This window comes from Cyanistes caeruleus, chromosome 15 (assembly GCF_971803275.1).
Source record: "Cyanistes caeruleus chromosome 15, bCyaCae1.hap1.1, whole genome shotgun sequence".
In the NCBI taxonomy this organism is placed as follows: domain Eukaryota; kingdom Metazoa; phylum Chordata; class Aves; order Passeriformes; family Paridae; genus Cyanistes; species Cyanistes caeruleus.
In genome coordinates this window covers 6,527,238-6,538,877 of record NC_141715.1, presented here as the reverse complement: position 1 = coordinate 6,538,877, position 11,640 = coordinate 6,527,238, and the positions used below count along the sequence as shown (strand labels likewise).

Below are 11,640 nucleotides of genomic sequence, written 5' to 3'. Positions count from 1 at the left end.
GTCTGTCCCCAGGCACCACGAGGGGAGACAGAAGGGAGAAAATGGGTAAACAGCAGAAGGATATTCCATGTGGATATTTCCCAGCCCTTCCCTGTCAGCACCTTGCCTGCTTGCTGCTCCAGGGATGCTCTTGTGTCCTTGGGATTCGGGCAGAGAGGGGATGTGCCACCAGCCCTCCTCAGCCTCTCTCTGCCACTGTTAGTCACAGTTCCATGGGGCTTCAAGGCTCTGCCATGTCCCAGGACAGGAGAGATGTTTGGGGTCTCAGACCCCCAGGAATGGTGGGGTTAGTTTCCCATGTCCAAAAAACAGTGAAAGGGACAGCCCTTTCTTGGACTTGAGTTTGGGGATTTGGTTGCTCTTTTGGGGGGACAAAACCATGCAGGGTGTGATCCTGGGTGAAGCAGAGCAGTTTTCCAGGCTGTAATTTAGGGTGTCCCCGCTTCCAGAGAGGGGTGCCAGGGCTAAGGGGTGTCCTGCAGCAGCCTGCAGCCCCCCAGGACAGGCACTGTGCCCCGAGCTGAGCGCAGGGCTGTGCTCCCAGCTGCCGCGAGCGCTTGAAGAATATAGGTGGTTAATGCCTTCAGCATGTATGAAATATCCCATATGCTGGGAAACAAAAGGGGCTCTGTGCTATTAAAGTTTCATTTCCCCCCTCCCCTCCTCCCTCCCCTCTCCCCCGTTCTCTCTGCCCTGCGCGCTGGAGCAGAGCAGGCGAGGAGCCCCGGGCGCTGCCGGCCGCAGCTCCCGGCCGGGACCCCGGGCTCCGGGCACAGCGGGGGCAGCGAGGACGTGACCTCCTCCGGGCTTAGCTGGAGCACATGGAAAGCAGCCAGCTTTACTTCCCCACGGCAGAGAAGGGGAAGGGAAAGAGGTGAGCGCGGCGAGTGCGAGCATCCCTGGGCTCAGGAGAGGTGCCCGGGGCTCCGTGGCCGTGCCAGCGGGATGCTGGCTGGGCACGGCTCTCGGTGACCGTGGGGACTGAGCGGTGTCACAGGAGACGAACACGGCAACCTCCAGGGTGGAGGGGGCTCCCGGCAGAGCCCAGGGTGGAGGTGAGCTTCCCTGGAGTGCTTTCCTCACGATGGGTGTCTCCCGGCTCCTCTGTCCTGCCCAGAATGAGGTGTCCCCTGCCAGTGTCCAGCCTGTGCTTGGCTGGGTGAGCTGGGCGCTGAAGGGGGGAGCAGCCCTTTCCCTCAGGACCCCCCGGAGCTGTTGGGGAAAGGATGAGCTCTAGAGGGGAGAAAGGAGGTGGGGGAAGAAGAGGGAGAGGAACGAGAGCCAGGCGACTTGAGGGCAGCAAAACCAGCCCTGCGCCCTGGGGGCACCCTGGGACCTCCTTGGTGTCCCAGCCCTTCCTTGCGGTCAGACTCCCAGGGTTTCATGGGGTTTGGCTCCAGCAGCCCCTAGGGCTGCCGGCACAGGTCCCCCGGGCTCCTGAAGGGGTTAAGAGAGGAGAGGAAAAGCAGAGAAAGAAAAACAGAGTGTTGGGAGAGAGCAGCTCGGTCAGGGGCTGTTTGCACTGGCTTGGATGTGTCCTCGGCATGTTTATTCCTACTGCACAAGCGGTTCTGCCAGGAGGAGAGCCAGACTGCTGAGCACACACACACACACAGCCCCATCCCAAAAGGCTTGGGGACCCCTCTGAGTAGTGAGGTGGTGGTTGTGCCCTGGCCTCAGGGACCCCCGGAAGCCCAGCAAGCAGCAGGGCTGCTCTCCTGCCTCGCCAGGACCGGCTTGGGTCTCAACTTGGGGAGCTACATGGGAAAGGACCTCATGTCCCAAGGCCACCAGCCTGCTGTGCTGCTGGGGCCAAGGCCTGGGAATGGGCATGTGCTGGGGTTTGGCTGCTTTCCTGGTCTGGAAAGAAAACACTCCCTTCCCTGGGATGCTCTTTGTTTCCCATGGACAGACCCGAGCGCTGCCCATGGGGCTCAGAGGGGCCAAACCCTGATCTTGTGTGCACTCTGTCACTGAGCTGTTAAAATGTCCTTTATCCTGGTCCTGGCAGTTCCCAGGCTGTGTGCATCCATCTCTACTCTCAGTTCCCATCCTGCCTCCCTGGGATCAGAGCTGGGGGCCAAGGCACTGGCCAGGGCTGCAGGTCTGAGAGGCAGCAGGGAGCTGCTCCCTGTTTCTTAGCAGCGCAGTTCTGATCTTCAGGGAGCTTTAGGGATTCAGGGATGCCTGGAGGTGATGGGGGGTGGGGGGGTCACAGTGGGGAGGACAAAGCTGCTGGGCTCAGCAAACCTTGGCTGAGCTGTCAGGTCTGCTACTGACCTTGGATCTTTGTGCCGGCAGGTCCCGTGCCCTGATCCTGACAGCCCCAGGTCATGGCCCCTCATTTGTCTGTTCAGGAGGACCTGGGCAGGGCTGTGACAATGTGACAATGGCTGTGAAATCCAGCAGTGGCTGGGCCAGCCCCTAGGATTACCTGGGAAGTTTTAAGCCTGGTTTGGACCCGGGGGGGTTGAGATGTTCAGACTGTCAGTTGTCCCAGCTTGGGCAGCCCTGAATGCTCAGAGGTTGTTTAAACTGGATTTTCAAGCCCCTGTGGGGTGTTCTGCTTAGTTGCTGTCTTGTGCTTTATATCTGCAGAGACTGAGCTCCCTGAGGCCAGCGAGGCTGCAGGATTAGCTGTAACTCCACTGCCAGAAAGTTCATCCCACTCATCTCATGGCTGTGGGATGAGTTCCAACCCCACTGCAGGGTGAACCCCAACACCACTGCAGACACTGCCCTGTCCTCCCCACCCAACACAGCTTTTGGCACAACCACCAGCAGGCATCTGATATCCAGGGGTGACTCCATCCCCACAGCGCTCGCCTCCAGGAGCAGGATTTTGTTTAGTGAGAGTTCCTTCATTCCTCTCCCAGGAAATGTGCACTGGTATTGCTTGGGAAATGCGTGAAGGCGCCACTGTGCCAGCCCGCCCTCCCTTCTCCCTCTGGCAGCTGCTGCTGGAGCTCTGAGGGGAAATTTGGGTGTGGGACCTGCTGTGCCAGAGAGCTGGTGGCTGCACAGCCGGGATGTTCCTGCAGCATGGGTGAGGAAGGTGAGCTGCCCTGGGCAGACAGGGATGTGTGGAGCCCAAAGCTGCCAGAACCTGCCTTGCCAATCCAGCTCACTTTGCTGCCATGGTGGTGCCAGTCCTGGGGACAGCCATGCCACACTGACCAGAGCTTGATCTTTCAGTTCATCTTCTGTCTTAGACCTCTCTGGTTTTTATATTTCATTTGAGCTTTGAAAAGGCTGAGCTGCAGTTTCATCCCTGGCTTCCTGTAGTGACCTGCTGAGGCTCCAGCTGACCATCCTCTGTCCCACAGCAGGAGGGGCCAGAGGTCCCTGAGGAAGGTCACCCCACGATGACACCTTGGGCTTGCATCAGGCTGCAAGTGGGACATGGCAAACCTGGCCTTTTGCTCCCCAAAACTGCACTGAGAAGAAGGGCTTGAGGCAGCTGTAAGAGCCAGACTGGGGTTGTCATTCCCTGGAATGCAGCAGCTGGAGCTGGGGTCAGGGTTCAGGCTGAGCAAAGGGCAGGACAGGCTGGGACCTGCCCTGCGTGAGGCTGTCATGCACTCAGGGCATGGGCAGCTGCCAGGATTGTCTGGTTGGGACCCCCAGCTCAGATGGGCCCCTTAGGGAAGGGGTGGATTCACTTCTGAGCCCAGCCAGGAGGGCAGAGCAGGAGCAGTGCTGCCTGCCTGGAGTGCACAGTCTGATGTTTGATGGACACAAATCCCTGTGGAACATCGGGGTTTCTTGGAGACTGGGGCTGGAACGTGGGCTGAGCAGTGGGAGGAGGGGAGTGGGTGTGCTGGGCACCAAAACCTGACCAAAACCCCCATGGGAATGGGGGTGGTGGAGTGGAACGGGGCTGGGTTGGAACAGCCGTGCCAGGGTACAAAATCCAGCCCAGCCTGCACCGTGCTGCCCTCCAAGGGGCCAGCATCCCTTTCCTCAGCTCTCCATCCCTCCAAGGGGCCAGCATCCCTTTCCTCAGCTCTCCATCCCTCCAAGGGGCCAGCATCCCTTTCCTCAGCTCTCCATCCCTCCAAGGGGCCAGCATCCCTTTCCTCAGCTCTCCATCCCTCCAAGGGGCCAGCATCCCTTTCCTCAGCTCTCCATCCCTCCAAGGGGCCAGCATCCCTTTCCTCAGCTCTCCATCCTGCTTCCCAGCACTTCTCAGTGCCTGGCAGCTTCAGCTCCCAGGGGAGCTGCCCAGGGAGAGCTCCCTGAGCCAGGAGGGACAAGCCCAAAGCTGGCGTGAGGAGCCATGCACCAGTTCAGAGGGATACGATCAGCCCACATCCAGCCCTTCCTCCCAGCGTGGGGTGGAGAGGGAGGGGACACGGTCCAGCTGGCCGGGATGCCACTGTCATCCTCCTCCTCCCTTGTTTCGCTCACTGCTTAATCACGACCGCTCCCCTGGTGCCCCGCAGCCCCCGTGGTCATCCCCAGCATTCCTTCTGCTGCCTCTCCCCAGCGGCTGTGGGCAGGAATGGGGGCACAGGGCACCCACCTGCCGGGAGCAGCTGCCCGTGTGTCCGCAGGCGGGCTGGGCTGCTGGGGACCGCAGGGGTTGCACGGGGACAGGCATTCGGGAATGTTGTTTTTTCCATCCCGGTTTCCGTCAAGGTAGTAAATCAGCGCTGCAAAAGGCTTTTGTTTCCCCCAGCACGCTGCAGACTGCTGTGCCTGCCAGCCCTGGCCTCGCCTGCAGGAGCCAGGACGTGGCCATGCCTGTCCACACTGCCAGTCCTGCTCCTCAGGGAGCCGGCATCCTTCTCATGGCGAGGGAATCAATCACATCCATCCCCCGTCCCTTGCACCCCTTCCCTGGGCACTGGGCCCTGTCAGAGAAGGCTTCCCTCCGTCCACCCTGCACATCCCAGCTGTGTCCCTCCTGCTGCCATCCCCGTGTGGCTGTAAGCAGCCCTGCTGTCCCGGGGGAGGCTCTGGGGGTGGCACAGGTGACACCACGCTGGCCCCAGCCGTGCAGGCTTTGGGGTTTAGCAGGGTCCTTGTGCAAGGGAGATCAGCCCACAGGCAGCTCCCCAGCACAGCTCAGCAGCACGGCCGGGTACCCAGGGAGCTGGGAGGGACATTGGATCGCAGCAGACGGGAGAGTGTCTGTGCACAGGGCGGCCAAATGCTGCTGGGTGACACCCGAGGTGTCTCCGGTGTCACCTGGGAGGGCAGCGCTCCCCACAGGGACACAGGGAGGGAAAGCGCCACGGGAAGAAGGCTCCACGTGGGGAAGGAAGGTGCCCGGGTCCCCCGAGGGGACATTCAGCTGCTGGCACAGGGGAGGTGTAAAGCTCCCCAGATGTATACATTGCGGCTGGGCTATTTTGGAAAGGGACTGGGCCGATCTTGTGACTGGAGCTGGGGACTGCAAGTCTGGGCAGCAGGGTCCTGCCTGAGTGACAGCGACCCGCTGCCTGACCCGGGGAAACCCGAGAGCCCCGCTGTGCTGGGGACAGCTTTCGCACCCTTCCCGGCTCGTTTCATGGTGATGAAAACCCAGCGTGGGGCAAGGATGTGGCTGAGAACAACACGGGAAAGCAGGGACAGAGCCAAAGTTTGGGTGTGAATCTGTCCCCCCCTGCATGGCACTCCCGTGGCTGGGCCACTCACAGTCCCCAGGGCTGTCCTGGAGGTGCCCCCCATTTTTTTTTACAGCCCTGCCACCTCCTGTCCCTGTGCTGTGTCCGGGACAGCCCAGCCCAGCCCAGGCACTGCAGACCCCCAGCCAGGAGCAGATGGAGACGAAGACTTTCTGCAGACCCTGTCTCCCCCGGGCTCAGCAGCCTGAATGCCAGCAACTCCTGCCAAAAATATTTGTGTGGGACGTGGAAAGTTAACTTTAGTTTTCCTTTTTTCAATAGAGGGAGGGGAGGGTGACAGGGTGTGAGAAAGGCAGGTGGGGGGGCTGTGCATCACTCGCCAGCGAGTGGGCAGGAAGAGAGGCTGAGCAAAAGGTCTCCTTGCTGCCAGATTTCAGCACTTTGTGAATTGAAGGATTTTTTGTTGTTGTTATTCCCTCCCCAGCACCATTTTGCAGCTTCCCGTAGGGAGTTGTTGCCATCAGGAAGCATGAGGAGCCTCTCAGATGGGCACGGTGAGCAGCTGCTTCTCGGGACTGTGAGTTGGGCACTGGTGCCCAGTTTGGGTGTCCTCCAGAGCTGCACCCCTGAAATGATGCCTGAAACGACCCTCACCCCTCTTTACAGCCTTTGTTTGCAGGTGGGGGCTATCTCAGCCCGGTTTTGTGGCTATGGCTGGTGTTGCTGTTTGTTTTTGCCAGTGAAGTGATGCACCCGAGGCACATACACACATCCTACGTGGCTGGTATTCCAACACACAGGCTCAGCCTAACAGCTTTTGCTAGAGATCCATGGTTCTCATAAATATTCCCCTCCTGTGCTGCTGGTAGAGCCCAGGAGCTGTGTCCCGGGGGAAGGAGGCTGCTCTCTGCCGTGCCCCAAGCGAGGCAGCAGATCCTGACTCAGGATTTCGGTGCTGTGGGTGGCCCTGTCCCAGCAGTGTGTCCTTGGGGAACGCCACCGCCCGGCTCTCAGCACGGCTGGGTTTGCCTGGGGAGCACCGGGGCCGTGGGCGTCGCTGCCAGGAGATGCCCGTGTGTGGAAAGCACTCCCGAATGGAAGGGGGCGGCTCTGGAAGAGTTTTCAGGGAGGGACCAGCTCCCCCAGCAAATTGTCAAGGCGGCTCCGGTGTAGGATGGACATGAGTTGTGCTGCCCCAGAAATCGGCTCCCTAGGGATAGGGTGAGGGAATGGGAGTGGGGAGATGCAGACCCACCCTGGGAGCTTCTCTGCCGACCCAGGCTGGGCTGGGGCTATTTTCGGCAACTTTCTCTTTGTCCTCATTTGAGATAAGCCAGCTCCTTCCAGCTCCAACAACTTGCCATGTTTCTAAGGAAAGATGTGGGTGGCTTCCTGCAACTATTGAGCCCCCAAATTACGTAAAGAGGAGGGTGAAATTTCTTTTTCAGAGAGAAACATTGACATTTTCTCCTCAGGTTCTCTTTGCAAATCTGTGCTGAATAATTGCAGCAGAGAGAGGCAGGAGGAAGGATTTCAGAAAGGGCAGAAGATTTCCGTTGGGTGTTCTCCAAAAAATGCAGCCTTGTGTTTGGGAAATGCCCGAGTGCCTGCTTTCTAACCTGCCTTCTTTTCCAAAATAACCTTGCTAAGGACAGGAAAAATGTTGCAGAGGAGCTGTGAGCCTCGAGGAAGCTGCAGGGTGTATTCCTGCCAGAGCTTAACCTGCGATGTTGACCTGGTGCTTTTTCTCATTTCACTGAAAAACCTCGCAATAACTCAGGGAGGGGTTTGGGATGAGCAGAAACCCCTTTTCCTCAGGTTGGGAAATCCATCAGGGTCCATGTGCCGTGGGTGCTGTGGATGTCTGGGGAGGAGCTTCCCCAGGACCAGCCTTGCTGTGAGCAGGGCTGGGCGATGCTGTGCGAGCGAAGGACTCACAGGAATTTCCGTACACTATAACCCATATCCTGTCCTGGGAGTGATGACATCCCCCTCTCCCAGCTGATAACTCGTCTGTGTTGGTGCGTGGGTTCGTCATCCCAGCAGGATTTATGCTTGGCAGGAGGGAAGTGGGTCTGTCTGTGCTTGTCCTGACGCCGCGTGAGTCACTCAATGGTTAAACACAGTTCAGCTGGATGCTGGAAATTTTCCTTTTTTGTTCCCGATAACCCTGAGCAACATCCTCAGGGATTTGCTTCTTCACTGAACACTCCCAGCTCCAGAGCAGTGGTGCCCCAGTGCTGAGCACTAACAGGGGTGCCCACAGCCTCATCTGGGCTGGCAAAGCCAGGGGAGCCAGGGCCATGGCTGCTGTCCCCAGGGTGCTGTCCCCAGGGTGAGGACAGACAGACGAGGGTGCTGGGGTGGTGAGCACGGTGTTTGGGCATTTCCAAACGGGCTTTGCATCTCAGGGGGTCCTTCCTCATGGGAATTGTTGCTGGAGCTGGAGTTCAGGCTGGGGTTGCTGGGAGCTGCTCCGATGTCTGTAGCCATCAGAAATCAGTGCAAGCACAAGCATCCTCAACATTCCTCCTTCCCTTACACAGGTCCTTGGATGTCTGTCCTCTGCCTGGAAAAGGGAATTTCCTGCAAAATCCTCCTGGCTGGCCTGTCTGCCCTGGACACATCCCTCCATCTGGGTCTCCAGAACCTGCCTGCTCCAGTGACATCCTGCCTGCTCTTCCTGCCTGCAAGAGTAGTAAAGCTGAGCTTGTGCCTGGCGCGTGGCTGCCCTCCCTCTCGTGCTGCCCATGCTCTGAGGGAGGATCCATCCCTCTGTCCATGTGGAGCTGTTTGGAAAGGCCATGGAGTGCTAGTGAAGGCAATCAGTGAAGGAAGATGCTGAGGACAAGGCTCCAGCAGTTCTGTCTCCACCCCCAGCCCAGCTGCCCCGTGCCTGGTGAGGCTGAGCAGCCCCCCTGTGTCCGTGGGACAGCCAAGGGGGACAGTGAGGGGGACAGTGGCTGCTGGCAGGAGAGGAGGAGCAGAGGGGAGCAGAGCTGCCATCAGCTCTGGGATGCCCCAGCCTCCGAGCCAGGTGAGCAGGAGGCACAGATGGGACTGCTGGGAGAGAGACCGAGTGGGAGCTGCCAGAGGGACCCCAGGGGGCTCAGTGGGGATGCACCACAACCCCCATTGAATGGCAGCAGCCTGGCCTTGGTGGAGCAGCCTGCAGCACCTCCCAAGTGCCCTGGCTCTGCCCCAGAGCTGCCCCCCACAGCAGACAGCCCCACGGACAACCCCAGCCAGGAGTGGAAAGTGGTGAAGATCCAACGGGTCCTCATCAACCCTGACTTTGAGCCAAGGAAAACAGGTAAGAGAAACCCCCTTTGGCCACTGTGCCCCCCACCCCCAGAAAGACACTACTGTGCTCCTGGTGAGAACACCCAGCTCTTCCCAGGGCAGGACTTCCCCTGGGTTAGAGGTCCCAGGCTTCCAGCAGAGCTGCTGGGATTAATTTAGCTTGAGATGATCTCTCTGGCCTTAAAAATAAGGAGGAATCTGTGGCTTTTCTCGGGAGGGGGGTGGGAAGGCAGCAGGCGGGTTCCCACTGTCTCCAGGAACTCAACCCATCCCTAAGTTGGGCATAAACAGGATGGAGTTCCCAGCCCTCACCCTGGCCATGGGGCCTGGTGGGATCGTGCTCAAGAGTGATCAGGACCAGCTCCTGTGGCACTGTCTGGGACAGGGACACCTCTCCTCCATTGATTGGGGTTGGCCAAGACTCCCTCACGTGGCTTTGGGCCATTTTTGTCAGCCCCTGGTTTAAAAACTAAGCACTTTATTTCAGTCTGGTTGCTTGCTACAATGCTCTCTGCCACTGCCTCCCTTCATGGCCCCGTGCCACAGCTATTCCTCTCTGCCCATGACTGTCCCTTCAGCCACAGTGACACAAACACAGGTTCATATTTAGGGTTACTGGGGCTGCTGCCATGCCTGGACTGCTCCACCTCCCCGGGGGAGATGCTCCCACAGAACCCATCCTCTTACAGGCATTGCACCCATTTTTAAACCCCGCTTCCACCCTCCTTTCTATTTTTCTCCTGCCCAGCTGTTATCTCAGCTGCCCCACAGGGCCAAGGCAGGTGTGTCCCTGTCCCCACAGGATGGCATTATCAGATGCTGCTGCCCAGCTCAGAGCCTGGTTTTCCCAAGGCAGCCCCCAGGACTGGGTGGGATGGGGTGGGACCGACTGGGGATGCTTGACATGAACCTGGTGTCCAGAATGCACTCCCTGCCTTTTTGCGGTGTCAGACATCCTCAAAACCAGCGGCTCCTGGATGGGACACAGGCTGGGAAGCTCAGCCAAGCCCTTTGGCTCACAGCTGCCCCAGCAGCATCGTGTTTCAGGGCTCAGCACACAAACCAGATGGACCCAAATAGTCTTCCCATTTCTCACTGCTCCGGGATGGCAGATCTGCGGTGGGGAAAGGTCAGGCCTGACTCTGTCCGGGCTCAGCATTTTCCTAATCCCCGCCGCCATCCAGCACTTTTGCTGCCAGCCTGGAATTTTAAAGTAACTCAACAGGTTTGTTGGAAAGAGTTTGTCTGTCCCGTTTCCTCCCCCTCCAAGTGAGATCACCACCAGCCACTGCCTGCAGGACCCGTCAGACTTTCCAGAGCCTCCAGGCAGGATGTCACTGAGGGTCCTGAGAGCTGGGAGCAGCTCTGGGACCTTGCAAAGAGCCTGCAGGTTTGGGAAACAGAGGATTGGCTCAGCACAGGTGAGAGGAAAGGGCAGGTGCCCTCACAGGTGGCACTAGGGCTGTTCCTGCAGCAGGCTGCTTGTGGCAGCATCCCTGGGAGATGTCAGGGATTTGCTCCTCTTCTCTTTAGCTGCCATGGGGTACAGGAACCCCCACCTCTTCCACCTTCTTCAGGAGAAGAGGGTGCATCCATCCACACCCAGAGTGGTGGAGGGCTGGCCCTGGGAGTTGGGAGCCAAACCCATGTCCCACTTTGAGCTGTGTGGACCCACCCAGGCGGGTCCCAGGTGCCCCTTTGGTCCCCATCCAGCAGCCCAAGGCCAGGCTGGCTGCTCTCGATATCCGGCACAGCGGCCCGGGCTGGCTGGCACCTCTCGGGGCAGGCTGGGGAGCGCAGGAGCCCCGGGTAGAGGCAGTGGCTGGGAGATGCAGGAGGCAGGACTGGTTTCTCTGTCTGGTGTGCAAATAAATGGAAGGTTTCGCTCCCTGGGGGCTGCAGAGCCAGCGCCAGGTTCCCTCAAAAACCAGGAAAGCACAAAAAGCACAGAGGGGCAGGAAGAAAGGAAATTAGAAAGGCAAAAATCAAGCCAAGAGCTCATCCTGAGGTGTGGACGGGCATGGGAAGGGGGTGAGGCTGTTCTCACCTGCAGCCAGGGAGCTCTGCAGCCCCAGCCGGGTGGTGGAGGTGGGAGGTGATGGTGGCTCCCCAGGGATCATCTTGCCCAGGACTGCGGTTCCCTTGTGACTGGGAGCAGACCAGCCCTGGCAGAAGGGATTCAGTGCTGTTTCCAAGAGGTCTCCAGAGCAGTGACACCCGTGCTGGATTTTTGTCTCTGGATTTTTGTCTCTGGATTTTTGCCTCCCCCCAAGTGCCTGAAGACTTTAGGCACTGGGGAAACCTGCGGAAAAGGGAGGCCCTACACCCCCAGCAGTGTCTGAAACGTAAGGTGCTGCGAGGGGGAGGAGTGAAACAGGGTGAAGGGCTGGGTAAGGAGGTGTCCCGGGAACAGGATGCTCAAGACTGTTAAGGGGAATGTGCAGGGCTGGGAGACAGAGATGCCCCAGAATGGGATAAGGGGATGCCCTGGACTGGAAAGGGGATGCCCCGGGATGGGTAAGGGGATGTCCAGGCTTCTCCCGCCCCGCAGCGGGCTCAGGGCTGACCCAGCCGGGACGAGAAGCGGCGGAGCAGAAACGTCGGGGTCGGCGGGGCGGCTGCCAGAGTGGCCGGGCGGGGAGGGACCCGTCCCGTCCGCTCGGTCGGTCTGTCGGGGCGGGCAGGGGCAGTGCCGGCAGGACCCGCCACCCCCCGGCCCCGGCCCCCGCCCGCCGCCCCCCCGGGCCCGCTCCGAGGGCGGAGC

General features: G+C 59.5%; 1 protein-coding gene across 2 annotated transcripts in view; it reads left to right on the top strand.

The window, feature by feature from the left end:
• The first annotated feature begins 690 nt into the window (after positions 1-690).
• Positions 691-11,640, top strand: part of SYNPO (synaptopodin) — a 22,512-nt gene continuing 11,562 nt past the window's right edge. For both annotated transcript variants that reach the window (XR_015276816.1, XM_086852115.1), the window contains exons 1-2: positions 691-874; positions 8,120-8,886. Coding sequence is in view for 1 of the 2 variants with exons in the window: in XM_086852115.1 (XP_086708241.1) it covers positions 8,412-8,886 (475 nt within the window). In the remaining variant the exon portion in view is untranslated. The remainder of the gene's footprint in view (positions 875-8,119; positions 8,887-11,640) is intronic.